Consider the following 11,618-nt stretch of genomic DNA (forward strand, 5'->3'; position numbering starts at 1 on the left):
AACCCTTAATGCATGACTGTTCACTTTAAACTGAAAGACTGTTGGCTACTGTTTCATCCGTGGTTAATACCGAAGCACTCTCCATAACGAAGCTAGGTAGCTAGCTAAACATTTTACAGGACTGTTATATAATGCGATTTTCATTTCATGTTATATAATGCGATCAAATTGTAAGGATAAAGTTTTGATAATGAAACGATTGATTTCTTGAATTGTTTTGGAGTTTGATTGCACTCAATAAGTTATATTTGCTATTAAAAAAAAAATATATATTTTAATAATATTTCCTCTGAGCCGCGGACAGGGGAACTTGTATTTTGAAATGTGGCGCTGAGCACTGCACAGGAAGTTACTTCGTTGCAGGCAAACTTCAAATGCTGTTATCCTTTTCTTAATATTTAAATTGTCGTAATAGGTTGCACGTATTTTCTCATCTTTGCGGTGTAAATGGATCTCCCTTGTCCAGAGTGGACCCAACATGTTGAGCAGAAATGGACCGATCTGGGATCTGCTAGGAGCTGGAGCTTTTCTCTTCTGACAGACATCGACGAGATTCTGCAGTTCGCCCAGTCGCGAGTGCAGTCAGTGCTTTTTACTCACATTTCCCCCTCATTGTGCTGGTGTTTTTGAAGTTCCTTGCCAGCGAGAGAAAAGTGTTTTTCTAATGTTTGCTTTGCATTATTTAGCCACGCGTATTTAAAATCCACTCCGTTCTGACGTGCTTAAATAATTTGCTTTCGTCCAGTCATTCATTCATGTTTTCATGCAGGCAAGAGGATCTTGAAGCTTTGGCCAGCATTTGTGAGAAGTATCCTGTGAAAAAGTCTGCTGAATGTTCAGTGAAGTTTAGGGAGCAAGGTAACCTAAGCTTTAAAGTGAAGGACTACACGTCAGCTGCACTGTATTACTCCAAGGTAACTCTCTCTCTCTCTCTCTCTCTCTCTCTCTCTCTCTCTCTCTCTCTGTCTCTCTCTCTCTCTCTCTCTCTCTCTCTCTCTCTCTCTCTTGTTACATAAGTAGTGGGTTTGCCTCCAAGAACTACACTTGCTGTAGCAGTTGTTTGTTGTTTCAGTAGAGTAGTAGTGGCATACAGTAGTATCAGAATCTCTTTATTTCACCAAGTATGTTGCACATACAAGGAATTTGTCTTGGTGAGAGCAACACGTATGACAAGTAACAAAAAAACACAGAACACAGTCTTAAACTAAAGGAAAAATGACACTAAACAATAAATAGGGTAGGGGATAAATTAAAAAAGTAAGAAGTACTAAAGGTAATAAAGATCTGATATTTACAGAAAGTAAAGATCTGATATTTACAGAAAAGAACATCTGTACAGTGTGCAAATAGACAGTGCAAATAGGCAGAGTGCAAAATAGCTGTTCAGTCCGGTTTGGTACAGTTCAGTTGTATGTTTTGAGGTTTACAGTGGGAGGTTTCCACTGTGGTTGAGGAGCGCTACAGCTCTGGGGAAGAAGCTGTTACTATGACGTGTTGTGCTGGTTTTGATGGACCGCAGTCTTCTACCAGAGGGGAGTGTCTGGAAGAGGAGGTGTCCAGGATGTGAGGGGTCAGATGTAATCTTGCCAGCCCGCTTCCTCATCCTGCTGGTGTAGATCTGCTGAAGTGATGGCAGGTTACATCCAATGATCCTCTCTGCTGTCCTGATGATGCGCTGGAGTTTGGCTCTTTCTTGTGAGGTGGAGGAACCAAACCAGATAGTTATGGAGGCTGTGAGAATGGACTTGATGATCGCTGTGTAGAACTGGATCATCAGGGTCTGTGGCAGGTTGAATTTCTTGAGCTGTCTCAAGAAGAACATTCGTTGTTGAGCTTTCTTGGTGATGGAGAGGGTGTTTTCCTCCCATTTCAAGTCTCTGGAGATGGTGGTGCCCAGGAACTTGAGTGACTCCACCATGGATACTGCAGTGTTGTTGATGTGGAGGGGGGGGAAGGGTGGGTGGATTGCGTCGGAAGTCCACCACCATCTCTACAGTCTTTTCTGTGTTTAGCAGCAGGTGGTTGTTGCTGCACCAGGACACCAGCTGCTCAATTTCCTTTCTGTAGGCAGACTCATCACTGTTGGCTATGAGGCCCACCAGAGTGGCTGCCAAATAAAGGGCAACATTGGGATGTTGACTTCCAGGAACTAAGGTTGCAGGGACTAGATCCTTCCAATCCTAGTGGCAAGCATGAACAAACCTATGGTAGTAAAACCGCTGGAACGTTATTAAAACTGTAAAAATATACAGAGGGAAAACCATAAGGATTTCAAGGTGCAGGGTCAAATTCTTGGTTGCACATATTCAGAAAAACTTTGCTGTTTTCCACATGCACATAGATAACTCTCTTTCCCCTGGGCAGTTCAACTGTGAGGTGATTTATTTTAGAGGTACTTTCCAAATGCACCAAGTGCCAAACATGTTTGATACTTTATCTAACATAGTTTTTTAGTAGTTGATTAGCTCTTTGTTAGTAAAATACAGAATGTTTAATTGGAATACACTTCCAGTTAATCTGTTTGTTGGTTGGAACTTTAATTGCCTCTGCTAAGCCCATTTTTGTAACCAAAAATATAGGTTAGCAAATAGTGGGGGAGACAAACTAAACCATATATGTGCATATATGGCCATTTATCATGTGTAGGCATTATGGTTAGACATGGGTTAAAGAGGCCATAAGTGGGTTAAGGGACATTTTGTAGCTAAACAGCTTAAACTGTGCATTACAGACTAAAGGGGCTTATTGTTAAAAACAAATTGTCTTTTGTAAAAACCTATGGGAAGCAGCTTTCAGAAGCTGTTTTTAGTTGTCGTGTGGTCAGAGAATGGAATGGGAAAAAAAATCTAGATAAGAATAAACTTGCTTTCAGTTATTACCTGTATGCAAGTCTTCTTATATTAGCTGTCTTTGTAATCAAAAAATGGCATTTAGCTGCACAGTTTAGACAGGCTCAGGGATGTAGCTCATCCCTTTAGACAGCAGTGGTTATTGTATTTACTTAAATAAATAGAGTTGAAAAGCAGACATAGACATGGTATTTTTAACATCTTCACCACAGTTTACGATGTTTTAGCAGTTACTATGCAGAGGGTGTTCTCTGTTCATTTAGGACAGTTGTGCTGCCACATCCACTTAGCAAACTTTTTAACTACTATTCAAGAAAAGTTCTCTTTTTTTTCTTTTCTTTTTTTTTTTTAAATACACAGTGTGAATGGGATTGTTTTTTTTTTCATCATTGTATTGTCAGTTACTTGTTGAGGCTCTATGTTAGTACACAGCAATACAGCGAACATACCACTAGGTGCCTCCTTTGCTTTCAGTTTTAGCCCACTGTCACGCTGAGACTCCCTTAGGATGTTCGGCCCTGTTTTTGAAAATAACGCCTTGAGACAATCACTAAAAGGTTACAAAGTGGTCATATTTCAAGTTTTTAGGATGGCCGTCGTTAGTATTCTCTATGGTGCTTTGAGAATCATGTCCCGGGATAACAGCGACTGCTGAAGGCCATAAATGTAAAGTAATTCAGGAGTGTTCGGTTTGGTCCGTGGTTTCCAACTCGGTTGGCCCTGTAATAACCCCTGGATTTTACTGTTTCCCTGCTCCAAACACGCCTGCTCATACTAATTGGCTCATTAGCAATCTCTTTGTGAGTCGCTGAGGGTGTATTAGAGCAAGGATTCACTAAAATGTACAGTGCAGTGGACCAGGATCAGGCTTGGGAAGCTATGGATTTGGTCCTACGGATTGGGACATTTAGCACTTGAGAGAACTAAAATGAAGATGGATAGATGTTTCTTATGTTTCCATGAGGTCTGTCTCGTATATTTCAGGGTGTGTGTCATGCTGGAAAGAAAACCGAACAGCTTTCTTTATGTTATGCCAACCGTTCAGCTGCCCTCTTCCACCTTGGTCACTACAGTGTAAGTTTTCATTTTTTAATTCTTAATTTTATTTATTTATTTATTGCACCAGTATTGTATGTGTACCAAAGTAAGGTATCCATATGTGAGTCAGAGTTATTTGTCCATGTCTGATATTTAGAAATGCATGGAGGACATCCAGCGAGCTTTGGATGAAGGCTACCCAAACCACCTGCAGTGCAAGCTGCTAGACAGACGGACACAGTGTGTGAATCGGCTTAAAGAACAGGAACAATCAAAAGAGCCACCCTCAAAGCATCATACACCACAGACTGCTGAGGAGAAGGAAGGTGATAACTGTCTGCCAACCGGCGTGTCTGTTCACTTCACTCCTGAAAAGGGTCGTTACCTGCTGGCCACTGAGAATAAAGCAGCAGGAGACATAGTGGTTAAGGACCAGGCTTTCAGCTTTGTTCTTATACCTACCATTGGACAGCACACAAGGACCAGCAAAGCTTGTTTGTTTGGAACACAGCACCGATACTGCCATCACTGCTTGTGTCAGACTTTGAGTGCTGTGCCATGTTTGGGCTGTAGTTATGTCCAGTACTGTGGGCAGAGGTGTTCAGATGAGGCGTGGAAGCAGTACCATTGCTGGGAGTGCCCAGCTGGCTCTGAGCTGCTGGCCCTTGGAGTGCTGGCACATCTGGCCTTTCGAGTGACTCTGAAAGCTGGGCTAAAGGAGGTCCAAAAGGCGAGGGAGGTTAGTGATGTGTCAGGGATAGCCCTTGTCAGCTGTGACTCAAGAGATGCTAAATTTCATGGTCAAAGTTCTTATCCTCTGGAGGGCTTCCTGTCAGATCTAAGTGAAGGAGGATCCAGCAGATTTTCTGAGTGTTCTGACCATTCAAGTTCTTACCGTGGAAGATCATACTTGGGCGTCTATAGCCTGCTACCACATGTGGTTAACCATCCCCTCAGCTTACGCTTCCTGTTGGCTTTTACCATTGCGGTCCTCCATCAGCGACTGAAAGAGGTAGGGCCTTTACCAGAAACATGGACCTGCCATGAGCCAGAAGGAGGAGGAAAAGCGCACTCGGGAGTAGAGCAGAACATACTGGGAGCTACAGCTCTGAGACACATGATGCAACTGCGGTGTAACGCTCAGGCTGTGACAGCAATGAGCATCAAAGGTCAGAAACAACTTTCTGTCTTTATGACTAGCTGTGTTTACAGACTCATTTTAGCTTTTGTTTAGACTTTGTTTTTAGGGTCAATCACAAAAACGGATTTTATTATCTCAGACTATTTCAATAGCTATCAAAAAAGGTTAATTTCCCTGTTCACTTGCTGTTTCATGCATTATAGATTTGTTTAATCTTTTGGGCAAAACTGTCAGATTCCTATGTAAAGCATATGTTACGCAGTGAGCTCCTTTAGAAAGCAGTAGCACTCAATACCATTACCTTAAGTCAGGGTATAGGGTCCATTTGCTTTTAAATAGTGGATCCCTTCTGTATGTCTCTACGCATTATACACAGTCATATTTGAATTATGACCACCTACCTAATAGTGGGAATAACCACCCTTGGCTCAGATGAGAATAGCATGGACTCTGTTGGCTGACAAAAGTGACGTGTTCATCGATCTGTACCACTCGCTGAAGTTGTCATTCCCCTCTGGTATCAGTGGCTCGCGGGGCACCACTGTTATGGCGTTGGGAGACAATCCATGTGCGATGTGCGATGTGCGATGTGCAATGTGCGTCTTCTTTGTACACCTTCACTATGGCAGTTCTAGAACATCTCACAAAGTTGGCTGAGATGCTACCACCCCTCGCCTAGCGATACATGTAATTACAAACAAAATACATTAATAGTGACAGATTCTTAAGGACTACTATACAAAAATACTCACAGCCAAGGGTGTAGATGGTCATCATATTCTAATATGACTGTGTATAAGTGAGCACTGGAATTGCAAAAAAACATTGTATTTTTGTATCATTATTGCGATAAATGCACATTGACATGTACCCTCAATCATGTATAGCATGCATCACTGTACATTAGGGCAGTGGTGGCTCAGCGGTTAGAGCGACGGGATAGCGATAACAGGGTTGTGGGTTCGATTCCCGGGCTCGGCAAGCTGCCACTGTTGGGCCCTTGAGCAAGGCCCTTTACCCTCTCTGCTCCCCGGGCGCTGGAGTTGGCTGCCCACCGCTCTGGGTGTGTGTGTGTGTACTCACTGCCCCTAACACATGTGTGTGTGTGAGTGTGTGTTCACTACCAGATGAGTTAAATGCGGAGGACACATTTCGCTGTACAGTGTACACTGTACAGTGACAAATACGTGCACCTTTCACCTTTCACACACTGCAACAGACTGTAGCCCATCTGTTGCTGTTTGTGTTTATCGGTTGCCCTTTATCCTGCGTACCTGTGGAAAGGGACCACTATAGGACTAATTTTTATAATATAGATATAATTTGGGTGGTTATAGATATAATTTGGGTGGTTAATGATTCTTAACACAGTGGCTCTGCATGCTACCTGTCTGGGGTTGAGGTTCAATTCTTGATCCGGTCACTATGAGGAGTTGTGTGTTCTCCATGTGTTCATGTGGGTTTTCTCCAGCTACTCTGTTTTTCTCCCAAAAATACACATGGTAGGTGAATTGGCCATGCTAAATTAGATGTAAATAGATGATCTCTCTGGTGAGCATAAAACATGTCAGAATACACCATGTTGAACTATGAGGTGGATGACCTGTAACACCAGAGGACCATGCAGGGTTCTGCTTTTGTCGTCCAAGAACAGAAATTCATGCTATTCCTTCTTTCTTCTCTGTCTCTGTTCTTTATTAAGTACTAATTATGTAAAGCTGCTTTGTGACGACAACAGTTGTAAAAAGCGCTATACAAATAAATTTGACTTGACTTGACTTGATTTAAGACTGCAATGGAGAAGGACAGATGAAGAAATTGGTGACAAAAGCATAACTTTGTGAACCCAACCTGCAATACAGTGCCAGCTGTGAAGGAAGTGTTACATCGTTGTAAATGTGTTCTCTGAAAAGAACTAAAAGGTTCTACCCAGTGTTCGTACAGTGTTCCTAAGAAAGTGCTTAGTGAGGGTATAATGTCATTAAGGATCAACCTATATTATTTTTGAACAAACATATGTATGTGAATCCCTCACAGATCGCCTCAAAGAAACAAAATTCATGTGTTTGGTCAAACTTCAGTGATTATTCACAGAACAATTTCCATATTGCACACTTTCTAAAATGTCAGTATTGCAGTAATGTCACAGTAACAAATTGATATATTGTGCAGAGGCCTCTGAGTCCACTCTTTACTTTTGTTTCTCACGCAGCCCTCACGCAGGCAGTCATTACTCTGTTACCTTTGTTGACCTGACTGGGTAATGGAACAGAACAAACATACAGATGGCTCCAAGGACTGTGAAAGGGTTACTACTTTATTCGCTCTAACTGAACTAAATGCATGGTTCACTTTCCTTTCTCCTAGAGGACAAGAACCTCGTAGTGCAGTCCAGTGGGGAAGTCCGCATTGCAACTGCAATTTTTCCCATTCTCAGTCTGCTCAACCATTCCTGCCGTCCTAACACCACCATTTCCTTCGGTCTGGGTCTCCACTTCACTCCAGGTTCCTCTGCTTCAGGCGTCACAGTAACCATCAGAGCATGCAAAGACCTTGCTGCAGGACAGGAGCTGTTGCATTGCTATGGTATAAAAATACATTTTAAGTCACTGTATGCTCTTTTTATTCTCAAATAGCAGTAAAATTGTAATGTTGCCAAGTGCAAATCTATTCTTCATCTGTGTAGCCTTGGTCTCTTCACCCAGGCCCTCACTGCAGCAGAATGGATGTTAGGAAACGGCAGCACCAACTGCTGGAGCAGTACTTTTTCAACTGTCACTGTGAGGCCTGTGAGCTGGAGCAAGCTGCTGGAACTGGGAAACTAGCAACATCATCCCCTGGGCTCAAGTGTGAAAAATGTGGAAGCTCCCTTCAGGTAACACTGCAGTACAGACAGGTCAGATGTGAAGCTATTTAGATGTGGTGCCATTTACATAAGCAAACATCATTTAGGATTTGCTGAGTGTTGTAATAAAACCACATGCCTGAAAAGTTGAATCCTTCAAAAAGTTACATCACAGAAAGCTGAGCACATTACATGAACAGTGTGCATGCCAGAGATGATGCTTTACAATAGTTTTTATAAAAGGTTGAAAGATCCTCGGGTAGGGAATGGTATTTCTATCTATTTATGTGTATAGATAGATAGATAAATAGATAGATTTTATTGTTTTATTGTTATTTATTGCATTTACCACTACTTCACAGTGACAGACAGTACATAGAAGATGTGTAGGGTTATAGGTTGTTTTGAATAGTAAATGACTGTTTGCATTGTGCCATCAAGTGTGTTACTGCCACTAAACACCTCAAAAATGTATGCTTTGTTGGCCATGTGTGTTAAAGATAACTCAAGACTTTTGTTTTTCAGGCCAGGGCAGATGTGCATGTTTGTTCACAGTCATCCTGTGATTATCAAATCTCAGATATAGCACTGCAGAGAAGAATGCAGTTGCTGCAGCACCGCTTGCACCAAGCTTTAGAATTCCTGGAAAACAACAGAGTAGGTGAGGAAGATGGTGTGTTGTTGGAAACGTGAATGTTTCTACAATGGATTTTACATAGCTGTAAATAGATGGAAGAATTGATCACCTGTGTATCAGCATCGGCCACTGACCTCACCCCATTGAAGCCACCTCTCTGCTAAATGTCACTTTTTTTCTTTTTTTTTTAGTTTATGACTCAAACTCACATATTATCGTGCGTCATAGGCAAAAAGCAGACGCCACTATCGAGAGTCTGTCACTCAGCCTTGTATGATGAGTACGGTGAGCAAAGACCACTAACGACACTAAATGTGGTTGTTTCCAAGAAGTTAAGTACCGAAAGTAAAGTGCAGAAGCCCAATACAGCGATGCATTACTAGGAAATGTTAATGTGGCATCCAACCCCGCCCTCGATTGGGATATGTGATTGGCTGATGAGGCTGAAAGATCAACTTTTGGTATATACCTCAAAAACACTGATCAGCCCATCTCTTGCAATAAAGAAAAACATTTCTGGGTTGTCTGACTTGTCTGATTGTGCTCATTGTGTGGTGGGTTATTTTTTATTTATTTATTTTTTGCCTCTTTATTTAAAGTAGCTAATAATATTTGTTTATTTCTCTCTGGCTGTTAGATGAGGCCCTGAGGATCTTAAAGGAAGCAGCTATTCAGGCAGACAGCATTTTAATGAAGACTCACCCAGTGCAGGGAGAGCTAGCTGACGCAACAGCACGGGTGTATGCGACCATGGGTGAGAACAGGATTCAGTCTGTCCTTTTAAATAACCTTTAGTATGTGAATATAGTATATCTCTAGCTCAGAGGGACCTTGAACAGTCTATGTAAAATAATCAAATCAATGTTGTTAATTTAAAAACGTGCATTTACTTTTATGATCTCTGATGGGGGGAAGGCACATAATTGCATACATTCACACAGTGCAGACTTAAAAAGTGGAACAAATAGCACTGAAAAATGAACAGAAATATGTTCACATTTAGTGGTGTGTTATGTCATTACTGTGTGTCATGCAGGGGACTGGAGGAAGGCTGCATCTCATTTGAAACACAGTGTTCATGCTGTGCGTTCACAGTATGGGGAAGACAGTGTGGAGTTGGGCCGGCAGCTCTTTAAACTGACACAGCTGCACTTTAACGGGTGAGGTTTAAGACTCCCTTATTTTCATTCAAGTTTTACTTTGGAATGTGAAGACACTTCAAGTTTTATTTTTAATGTTTGTGTTCAAGATCTTTATGTTTTGTTTATCATAGCCTAAATTAGACAGTAAAAAGTGATTTTTAAATTGTTTATCTTTACAGTGTGTTTTGTCAGTTAAACATGTTACTTATTTCAGCTGTTGTACTGCACCTGATTCAAGAAGCTTGCATTTTTGTGAATTACATTTTACAACGGATAACTTCAGTGTTGTTGTTGTCATTGTTGTTGTTGTTACTATTATTATTAATTAAACATTATTGTAAGTTATTTCTTTCATCTCTCAATATTGTTAAAATGAAAAACAAATTATTATTAGCACACCTTCTATGCACACTTATTGGCTGTTTTGCATTTGACAGCTCATTAACATTTTACCCTGAAATTAAAATACAGAATAATTGTAGCTTGTTGTGTTCTTGTATTTATAGTATGTGTTCTTTCATATATTGCTTATTTCCAAAATAGCACCTTTACAGGAGATGGAAAGATTCTTCTCAATCTTTAATAGAAAAAAAAAATTAAGGACTATCTATGTTAATGTTGAAGACAAAGGGTTTCATGGAGTTTTCTTTTCTTTTTCTTTTTTTTTTTGGAAGAAAACATAACCTGTATTGCCATTCAGCCAAAATTATTTATTTATTTATTTTTGTTGTTTTCCATACCGGACAGCCCTAATGTGTATTTTACTTTTACAGTCTTCCATTATTCTACTTTTCCAATCATATACCACAACCTCAATACCTTTCTTTTTTATAATCTTCAAACCCTGCAGGAGAGACAGGCAGTCTGCTCTGCAAGTAATCCCCAGAGCCCGGCATCTCCTCTCCCTCCACTGTGACCCTCACTGTGAAGAGCTGCAAGAGCTCCAGGAAATGGAGTCCTGCTTACATGGAGCTGTGTAACATCATCATAATCATCATCCTCATTATCTCACTTACTAATTTGGATCAGTCACATTTCTTGCCTTTTACTGTAGCATATAGTGAGAATTGTAATGCAAGATGGATGCATTTGATGCCTTTGTAAATAAATATAGTTAATATTTGAAACTTTGATGTGATTTATTTTTTTGATAGGCTTTTGGTGTATTGAGTTGCATTAGCCCTGATCATTTGAACTCTTATACCCTCTCTGGCCAACAGGGGACAGTCTTTATCAAAAATGTCGATCAGGTCCGCACAAAGTGCTACACCTTGTGCAGGCTTTTATATCTGTCCTCTACAGATCTTACACAGAGAGACTGCTGAATATTGGTGTGTTAGATTAAACTTGGAGATAAATTTAGCCCTTCCAAGATTGCCTACATCTGCTTAAGTCTATAGGAGAGATTTATCGGTTTCATTCTGTCATGTAGATGTTTTATATGCTCTACTCTTGCTGACCAGTCTTTTCCCCCAGACATTATTTATATAACTGTAAGATTATCTAAAGATGTTTAAAGTGATAGTGTTTTTGCCATGCAATGGTAATATTTGTGCTAAAGTGTCCTTGAGAAAATCGAGCTCAGCCATTGAATGAGTATTTCAGCCTTTCATCTAATATGGCTGTATTGCTTCATCCCACATTCCCACACCCTAAGTGGAAATAGAGCAGAAAAGAGAGCATCCAATAGGAGAATCCTATTATCCAGAATGGAGGTGTTATGCATTCATAGCAGAATAATTGGACTTCCTGTGGCACACACTGCTCTCTTTTTACTGTTTGTCATACTAAACACTAATGATGACATTCAGCACTGCTGCTTAGCTCAAGTGCTGGAGACACACTGTCCTGAATCTGGTGCATTAGAACAGGTAAAAAGAGTGGAGTTTCAAAACTACTGATATACCCTGGGTGAGCTATTAGGAGAGGTATGTGTAAACGAGCTAGCAAAAGCATACCCAACCAG

The 11,618-nt window shown here is 40.8% G+C and overlaps 1 protein-coding gene across 1 annotated transcript; it reads left to right on the plus strand.

Annotated features, from left to right (window-relative positions):
* The first annotated feature begins 346 nt into the window (after positions 1 to 346).
* Positions 347 to 10,779, plus strand: smyd4 (SET and MYND domain containing 4). Its single transcript, XM_072659145.1, has 10 exons — positions 347 to 581; positions 770 to 914; positions 3,834 to 3,923; positions 4,045 to 5,056; positions 7,396 to 7,614; positions 7,734 to 7,903; positions 8,399 to 8,534; positions 9,148 to 9,264; positions 9,547 to 9,670; positions 10,503 to 10,779. Exons 1-10 carry the CDS (start codon positions 448 to 450, stop codon positions 10,630 to 10,632), a joined length of 2,277 nt encoding a protein of 758 aa, XP_072515246.1. The 5' UTR covers positions 347 to 447; the 3' UTR covers positions 10,633 to 10,779.
* Positions 10,780 to 11,618: the final 839 nt, after the last annotated feature.

Source organism: Salminus brasiliensis, chromosome 16 (assembly GCF_030463535.1).
Source record: "Salminus brasiliensis chromosome 16, fSalBra1.hap2, whole genome shotgun sequence".
NCBI lineage: Eukaryota > Metazoa > Chordata > Actinopteri > Characiformes > Bryconidae > Salminus > Salminus brasiliensis.

What these genes read in the sequence shown, in the direction of transcription:
- smyd4 (XM_072659145.1), top strand. Translation starts at nt 448, where the DNA reads ATGGATCTCCCTTGTCCAGAGTGGACCCAACATGTTGAGCAGAAATGG. An exon ending in TCCACCTTGGTCACTACAGT is followed by an intron (nt 3,924 to 4,044) that starts GTAAGTTTTCAT and finishes TCTGATATTTAG; the next exon opens with AAATGCATGGAGGACATCCA. An exon ending in ACGGGTGTATGCGACCATGG is followed by an intron (nt 9,265 to 9,546) that starts GTGAGAACAGGA and finishes TGTGTCATGCAG; the next exon opens with GGGACTGGAGGAAGGCTGCA.